The sequence below is a fragment of the Lepidochelys kempii genome, chromosome 11 (assembly GCF_965140285.1).
Source record: "Lepidochelys kempii isolate rLepKem1 chromosome 11, rLepKem1.hap1, whole genome shotgun sequence".
Classification (NCBI taxonomy): Eukaryota; Metazoa; Chordata; order Testudines; family Cheloniidae; genus Lepidochelys; species Lepidochelys kempii.
The window spans coordinates 77808129-77817194 of NC_136390.1; the positions used below are offsets into that span (position 1 = coordinate 77808129).

At 47.9% G+C, this 9066-nt stretch overlaps 1 protein-coding gene across 1 annotated transcript; it reads left to right on the plus strand.

Moving 5' to 3' along the window:
• The first annotated feature begins 1191 nt into the window (after positions 1-1191).
• LOC144930959 (uncharacterized) lies at positions 1192-2564 on the plus strand. The gene is made up of 2 exons (XM_078854737.1): positions 1192-1781; positions 2369-2564. Exons 1-2 carry the CDS (start codon positions 1199-1201, stop codon positions 2509-2511), a joined length of 726 nt encoding a protein of 241 aa, XP_078710863.1. The 5' UTR covers positions 1192-1198; the 3' UTR covers positions 2512-2564.
• Positions 2565-9066: the final 6502 nt, after the last annotated feature.

Here is a 9066-nt window from a genome sequence, read left to right on the forward strand (position 1 = left end):
GTCATAGGATGCAATGGGAAAAATCCAGAAAGACCTGAAAGGAAGATTATTGATATTTATAGCTGGAGTTGCAATATGACTGTTCTAGACGCACAGATTCAAAGGCTAGAAGGGAGCGCTGTGATTATCTCGTCTGACTTCCTATATAACACATGCTATAGAACTTCCCCAAAATAATTCTTAGCATATATATTTCAGAAAAACATGCAATCTCAAGTTAAATTGTCAGTGATGGAGAATTCACGACAACCCTGGGTCAACTGTTCCAATAGTTAATGAGACTTTTAAGAAGTGAGAGTAATTGTCTGTCTCACTAACCCTCTAGTGGCTTGAAGTGCCTTTTACTGCTGTCTTGGCCAGCTCAGCCTCTCCATAAATGAGACCCGTTCCCATTTCCTCAAAAAGAACAGGAGTACTTGTGACACCTTAGAGACTAACAAATTATAGCTCATCAGCCTTTTACAGTTTGTATGGCAACTCCCACCTTTTCATGATTCTCTGTATGTGTAGATAGATCTTCTTACTATATGTTCCATTCTATTCATCTGATGAAGTGAGCTGTAGCCCATGAAAGCTTATGCTTAATTGAATTTGTTAGTCTCTAAGGTGCCGCAAGTCCTCCCGTTCTTTTTCCGGATACAGACTAACAAGGCTGCTACTCTGAAACATCCCATTTCCTGTGGCCAAAAGAAGGGTGATTGCATATATACATATTCTCAAGGATTCATGCAAAGAAATGAAGAAAGAGTCTTTGGTACTCCAAGTATGCAGAGGATCACCAAGGAAAACCTATTGTCTTTTAAGAGAAATAAGCAAATAGCTGAGATTGGAAAACACACCAAGCCCTGGTCTACACTAGGACTTTAGGTCGAATTTAGCAACGTTAAATCGATTTAAACCTGCACCCGTCCACACAGTGAAGCCCTTTATTTCGACTTAAAGGGCTCTTAAAATCGATTTCCTTACTCCACCCCTGACAAGTGGATTAGCGCTTAAATCGACGTTCCCGGCTCGAATTTGGGGTACTGTGGACACAATTCGATGGTATTGGCCTCCGGGAGCTATCCCAGAGTGCTCCATTCTGACCGCTCTGGACAGCACTCTCAACTCAGATGCACTGGCCAGGTAGACAGGAAAAGAACCGCGAACTTTTGAATCTCATTTCCTGTTTGGCCAGCGTGGCAAGCTGCAGGTGACCATGCAGAGCTCATCAGCACAGGTGACCATGATGGAGTCCCAGAATCGCAAAAGAGCTCCAGCATGGACCGAACGGGAGGTACGGGATCTGATCGCTGTTTGGGGAGAGGAATCCGTGCTATCAGAACTCCGTTCCAGTTTTCGAAATGCCAAAACCTTTGTGAAAATCTCCCAGGGCATGAAGGACAGAGGCCATAACAGGGACCTGAAGCAGTGCCGCGTGAAACTGAAGGAGCTGAGGCAAGCCTACCAGAAAACCAGAGAGGCGAACAGCCGCTCTGGGTCAGAGCCCCAAACATGCCACTTCTATGATGAGCTGCATGCCATTTTAGGGGGTTCAGCCACCACTACCCCAGCCGTGTTGTTTGACTCCTTCAATGGAGATGGAGGCAATACGGAAGCAGGTTTTGGGGACGAAGAAGATGATGATGATGAGGAGTTTGTAGATAGCTCACAGCAAGCAAGCGGAGAAACCGGTTTTCCCGACAGCCAGGAACTGTTTCTCACCCTAGACCTGGAGCCTGTACCCCCCGAACCCACCCAAGGCTGCCTCCTGGACCCAGCAGGCGGAGAAGGGACCTCTGGTGAGTGTACCTTTTAAAATGCTATACATGGTTTAAAAGCAAGCATGTGAAAGGATTACTTTGCCCTGGCATTTGCGGTTCTCCTAGATGTAGTCCTAAAGCCTTTGCAAAAGGTTTCTGGGGAGGGCAGCCTTATTTCGTCCTTCATGGTAGGACACTTTACCACTCCAGGCCAGTAACACGTACTCGGGAATCACTGTAGAACAAAGCATTGCAGTGTATGTTTGCTGGCATTCAACCAAAATCCGTTCTTTCTCTCTCTGTGTTATCCTCAGGAGAGTGAGATATAATTCATGGTCACCTGGTTGAAATAGAGTGCTTTTCTTCAGGGACACTCAGAGGTGCCCGTTCCTGCTGGGCTGTTTGCCTGTGGCTGAACAGAAATGTTCCCCGCTGTTAGCCACAGGGAGGGGGGAAGGTTGAGGGGGTAGTCACGCGGTGGGAGGAGGCAAAATGCGACCTTGTAACGAAAGCACATGTGCTATGTATGTAATGTTAACAGCAAGGTTTACCCTGAAAGAGTGTAGCGACTGTTTTATAAAATGTGTCTTTTTAAATACCGCTGTCCCTTTTTTTTTCTCCACCAGCTGCATGTGCTTCAATGATCACAGGATCTTCTCCTTCCCAGAGGCTAGTGAAGCTTAGAAAGAAAAAAAAACGCACTCGCGATGAAATGTTCTCCGAGCTCATGCTGTCCTCCCACACTGACAGAGCACAGACGAATGCGTGAAGGCAAATAATGTCAGAGTGCAGGAAAGCACAAAATGACCGGGAGGAGAGGTGGCGGGCTGAAGAGAGTAAGTGGCAGGCTGAAGAGAGTAAGTGGTGGGCTGAAGACAGGGCTGAAGCTCAAATGTGGCGGCAGCGTGATGAGAGGAGGCAGGATTCAATGCTGAGGCTGCTGCAGGACCAAACCAGAATGCTCCAGTGTATGGTTGAGCTGCAGCAAAGGCAGCTGGAGCACAGACTGCCACTGCTGCCCCTCTGTAACCAACCGCCCTCCTCCCCAAGTTCCATAGCCTCCACACCCAGACGCCCAAGAATGCGGTGGGGGGGCCTCCGGCCAACCAGCCACTCCACCACAGAGGATTGCCCAAAAAAAAGAAGGCTGTCATTCAATAAATTTTAAAGTTGTAAACTTTTAAAGTGCTGTGCTTAAAGTGCTGTGTGGCATTTTCCTTCCCTCCTCCACCACCCCTCCTGGGATACCTTGGTAGTCATCTCCCTATTTGTGTGATGAATGAATAACGAATGCATGACTGTGAAGCAGCAATGACTTTATTGCCTCTGCAAGCGGTGATTAAAGGGAGGAGGGGAGGGTGGTTACCTTACAGGCAAGTAGAGTGAACCAAGGGGCGGGGGGTTTCATCAAGGAGAAACAAACAGAACTTTCACACCGTAGCCTGGCCAGTCATGAAACTGGTTTTCAAAGCTTCTCTGATGCGTACCGCACCCTCCTGTGCTCTTCTAACCGCCCTGGTGTCTCGCTGCGCGTAACCAGCAGCTAGGCGATTTGCCTCAACCTCCCACCCCGCCATAAACGTCTCCCCCTTACTCTCACAGATATTGTGGAGCACACAGCAAGCAGTAATAACAGTGGGAATATTGGTTTCGCTGAGGTCTAAGCGAGTCAGTAAACTGCGCCAGCGCGCCTTTAAACGTCCAAATGCACATTCTACCACCATTCTGCACTTGCTCAGCCTGTAGTTGAACAGCTCCTGACCACTGTCCAGGCTGCCTGTGTACGGCTTCATGAGCCATGGCATTAAGGGGTAGGCTGGGTCCCCAAGGATACATATAGGCATTTCAACATCCCCAACAGTTATTTTCTGGTCTGGGAATAAAGTCCCTTCCTGCAGCTTTTGAAACAGACCAGAGTTCCTGAAGATGCGAGCGTCATGCACCTTTCCCGGCCATCCCATGTTGATGTTGGTGAAACGTCCCTTGTGATCCACCAGAGCTTGCAGCACTATCGAAAAGTACCCCTTGCGGTTTATGTACTCGCCGGCTTGGTGCTCTGGTGCCAAGATAGGGATATGGGTTCCGTCTATGGCCCCACCACAGTTAGGGAATCCCATTGCAGCAAAGCCATCCACTATGACCTGCACATTTCCCAGGGTCACTACCCTTGATATCAGCAGATCTTTGATTGCGTGAGCTACTTGCATCACAGCAGCCCCCACAGTAGATTTGCCCACTCCAAATTGATTCCCAACTGACCGGTAGCTGTCTGGCGTTGCAAGCTTCCACAGGGCTATCGCCACTCGCTTCTCAACTGTGAGGGCTGCTCTCATCCTGGTATTCATGCGCTTCAGGGCAGGGGAAAGCAAGTCACAAAATTCCATGAAAGTGCCCTTACGCATGCGAAAGTTTCGCAGCCACTGGGAATCGTCCCAGACCTGCAACACTATGCGGTCCCACCAGTCTGTGCTTGTTTCCCGAGCCCAGAATCGGCGTTCCACAGCATGAACCTGCCCCATTAGCACCATGATGCATGCATTGTCAGGGCCCATGCTTTCAGAGAAATCTGTGTCCATGTCCTGATCACTCACGGGACCGCGCTGACGTCGCCTCCTCCTTGCCATGTTCTGGTGCTGCATATACTGCTGGATAATGCGTGTGGTGGTTGATGTGCTCCTAATTGCCAAAATGAGCTCAGCGGCCTCCATGCTTGCCTTGGTATGGCGTCCGCACAGAAAAAAGGCGCGGAACGATTGTCTGCCGTTGCTCTGACGGAGGGAGGGGCGACTGACGACACGGCTTACAGGGTTGGCTTCAGGGAGCTAAAATCAACAAAGGGGGTGCCTGTACATCAAGGAGTATTTCAGGCAGGACTGCACAGAGGGTTCCAATAAGAAATGGTGCACCTAAGTTATCGTTGTTATTGGAACAAGGAGGTTAGCCTGGCCTCTGTTTTATACATGGCTAGATTTACCTCGCTGCACCTTCTCTGTGAGTGACTGCAGTGTGATCTAGACAGGGGAGGAGGAAAATGAATACAAAACAAATCTGGTCTATTTCTTGTTCTGACCCACTCCATCTATCTTTTACATCTTTGGCTGGCAGCAGACGGTGCAGAAGGACTGCATGCCATCCACATCTCATGGCTGCTTGGCAGAAGATGGTACAGTACGACTGCTAGCCATCCTCATCTCTTGCCTGCCTGGCAGAAGATGGTACAGTACGACTGCTAGCAGTCCGTATCGCCTGCCCGCTCACCATAAGATGGTTCAATAGGACTGCAGGACTAAAGAGAATGACCTGGTCAAGTCACTCCAAATTTAGTCCCTGCGCCCATGTCTGCCCAGGCGCTCCCAGCCGACGTGGCCAGGAGCACCTCGGACACGACGAGGACGACTACCAATCGTATTGCACCGTCTGCTGCCAGAAGGCAATGGGTTGCTGCTACAGTGCAGCAAAGCCGTACCGCGTCTGCCAGCACCCAGGAGACATAGGGTGACGGTTACCTGAGCTGGCTCCATGCTTGCTGTGGTATGGTGTCTGCACAGGTAACTCATGAAAAAAGGCGCGAAACGATTGTCTGCCCTTGCTTTCACGGAGGGAGGGAGGGAACGGGGGCCTGACGACACGTACCCAGAACCACCCGCGACAATGTTTTAGCCCCATCAGAGTGCTCCATTGTGAGTGCTCTGGACAGCACTCTCAGATGCCCGATTGTTTGCCATTGCTCTGACGCTGGGAGGGGCGCTTACAGGGTTGGCTTCAGGGAGCTAAAATCAACAAAGGGGGTGGCTTTACATCAAGGAGTACTTCAGGCAGGACTTCACGGAGGGTTCCAATAAGAAATGGTGCACCTAAGTTATTGTCGTTATTGGAACAAGAAGGTTAGCCTGGCCTCTGATTGATACATGGCTAGATTTATCTCGCTGCACCTTCTCTGTAAGTGACTGCAGTGTGATCTAGAAGAATGAGTCCCCTAGACAGGGGAGCGGGGGAAGCAAATCTGGTCTATTTCTTGTTTTGATCCACTCCATCTATCTTTTACATCTTTGGCTGGCAGCAGACGGTGCAGAAGGACTGCATGCCATCCACATCTCATGGCTGCTCGGCAGAAGATGGTACAGTACGACTGCTAGCAGTCCGTATCGCCTGCCCGTTTACCATAAGACGGTTCAATAGGACTGACTGCAGGACTAAAGAGAATGACCGGATCAAGTCACTCCAAATTTAGTCCCTGCGCCCATGTCTGCCCAGGCGCTCCTGATCGACCTCACAGAGGCGACCAGGAGCACCTCAGACATGACGATGACGGCTACCAGTCGTACTGTACCGTCTGCTGCCACAAGGCAAGGGGTTGCTGCTACTGTGTAGCAATGCCGTACCGCGTCTGCCAGCACCCAGGAGACATAGGGTGACGGTTACCTGAGCGAGCTCCATGCTTGCCGTGGTATGGCGTCTGCACAGGTAACTCAGGAAAAAAGGCGCAAAATGATTGTCTGCCCTTGCTTTCACGGGGGGAGGGAGGGAACGGGGGCCTGACGATATGTACCCAATACCACCCGCGACAATGTTTTAGCCCCATCAGGCATTGGGATATCAACCCAGAATTCCAATGGGCAGCGGAGACTGCGGGAACTGTGGGATAGCTACCCACAGTGCAACGCTCCGGAAGTCGACGCTTGCCTCGGTACTGTGGAAGCGCTCCGCCGAGTTAATGCACTTAATGCCCTTAGAGCATTTTCTGTGGGGACACACACACTCGAATATATAAAACCGATTTCTAAAAAACCGACTTCTATAAATTCGACCTAATTTCGTAGTGTAGACATACCCTGAGTTACCTAGAAGTTTTTCAACCGGTTTTGTGACATGTGCTCAAGAAAACTGCTGTAACCTGCCCTTACGCAGCAACAATAGATTATTCTTCATGATGGAATCGAAGTCTGTACCTTGCCAGAAGATTGAGGTCTTACAGCAATTTATTTACAATAAAGATGACAGATTTGCTCTACCAACCCTTAAGAGAGTTCAGCGGTGAAGGCTGCACATTCTCCACTAACTGTGATTGATTTAGAGGGATGCAGAAACTGGGGTCTGTCAGTACAACATGGTGTGCACGCACCCCTTAACAAGCCCTGTCTGCACTTACCAAGGTGCACCATGATGACCCTTGAAAGCACCTGAAAGAGGAAAAAGACCATGAAGGAATCCCCGCCACTCCCAAACACAGAACAAGGGGCTAGCCCACTGCAGCTGTGCCGCTGTAAATGCTATAGGGTAGACATAGCCTGAGTTAACAGAGACGAGAACCTGAAAGTTATACACCGGACCCTCGCTAGAACACGCGTCTATAGAACACAAATTCTGATAGAACGTGGTTGCGGATCCCAAATTTAGTAACCGTCATTAACTGTCATTGTAACGCGGTCCCCACTGTAATGCAGTACCCGCTAGAATGGGGGATTTGGCATGGATCCCAAATCCCACATTCTAGTGAGGGTCCAGTGTAGTTTGAAAATCCTGAGGGAAACATGGGAGTTTAGTTGCAAGCCCTGCCCTGGCGCCTGTAGACTCTGTCTCTCATGACCCATGTGCCATGGCGATCCTGGGAATGGAAGTTTCAAAGCACCTGCCCCCACTCCCACTTTTATGCTTTGGGGTTTAGGTAACTTTCAACCTCTTAGGAGCACAGGCAAAATGAAAACATTTTTTTTTCCCCCCCGGTAGCCCTGCTAGGCATCAGCCTCACTGCCGCACCCTGCCTGCTTTTCTGTTTCAATAGCTTTGTTGCTAGGGCAATGCCAACAAGTGCCACATGAGTACATAAAATCACTTGTCATTTTAAGGTAGGAATTCGTTTCCCCATTATATTGGTGTTCTGAGGATTTGGTATTATTTTATATATGTACGTTAAGGCTGTCAATCACAGTTATCTCACACGATTAACTCAAAAAAATCAATCGCGATTAATCACGCTTATAACAATAGAATACCAGTTGCAATTTATTATATATTTTTTGATCCATTTTCAATACTGATTTCAATTACAACACAGAACACAAAGTGCAGAGTGCTCACTTTATATTATTATTTTTTATTACAAATATATGCTCTGTAAAAATGATAAAACCAAAAAAATAGTATTTTTCAATTCACCTCATACAAGTACTGAAGTGCAAACTCTTTCTTGTGAAAGTGTAACAAATGCAGTTGGGTTTTTTCTGATTGCATCACTGCACTCAAAAACAAAACAGTTTAAAACTTTAGCGCCTACAAGTCCACTCAGTCCTACTTCTTATTCTGCCAATCGCTAAGACAAAAGTTTGTTTACAACTGACAGGAGATACTGTTGCCTGCTTCTTATTTACAATGTCACCTGAAAGTGAGAACAGGCGTTCCCATGGCACTTTTGTAGCCGGCGTTGCAAGATATGCCAGATATGCTAAACATTCGTATGCCCCTTCATGCTTCGGCCACCATTCCAGAGGACATATTTCCATGCTGATGATGCTCGTTAAAAAAATAAGACATCAATTAAATTTGTGACTGTACTCCTTGGGGGGAGAATTGTAGGTCTCCTGCTCTATGTTACCTGCATTCTGCATATGTTTCATGTTACTGCAGTCTTGGAAGATGACCCAGCACATATTCCTTTTAAGAACACTTTCACAGCAGATTTGACAAAACGCAAAGAAGGTACCAATGTGAGATTTCTAAAAACAGCAACAGCGCTCGGCCCAAGGTTTAAGAATCTTTACAATTTTTTTGTTTTTTACAGAGCAAATATTTGTAATCAAAAATAAATATAAATTGAGGACTGTACACTTCGTATTGTGTTGTAATTAAAATTAATATATTTGAAAATGTAAGCATGCCAAATATTTAAAGTAAATGGTATTATATTGTTGTACAACCGCACAGTTAATCGTGATTTTTTTTAATCGCTTGACAGCCCCAATATATGCGTGTGTGTGTGTCTATATGTACACACACTATGAAAATTACTTGATTGGGTTGCAGTAATTGTTATTCTTGGATATTAACTAGTTCAGGGACTCCTCAAATCTTGCTGCTAATTGCCCGTGGTTTAAGAAATAGCTGAGAACTCCCGGTTCACAGGACGTGTGTGCGGGTCTCTGTGTGTGTGGGGGTGTCTCTGTGTGTGTGGGGGAGTCTCTGGGTCTGTATGGGGGTGTGTGTGGGGGTGTCTCTGTCTCTGGGTCTCTGTGTGTGTGGGGGGTCTCTGGGTCTGTGTGGGGGGTGTGTGTGTGTGGGGTCTCTGTCTCTGGGTCTCTGTGTGTGGGGGGGTCTCTGGGTCTGTGGG

Coding starts and splice junctions, on each gene's coding strand:
- LOC144930959 (XM_078854737.1), top strand. CDS start 1,199: ATGCAGAGCTCATCAGCACAGGTGACCATGATGGAGTCCCAGAATCGC. Junction 1,782..2,368: donor AGGCGGAGAAGGGACCTCTG/GTGAGTGTACCT, acceptor TTTCTCCACCAG/CTGCATGTGCTTCAATGATC.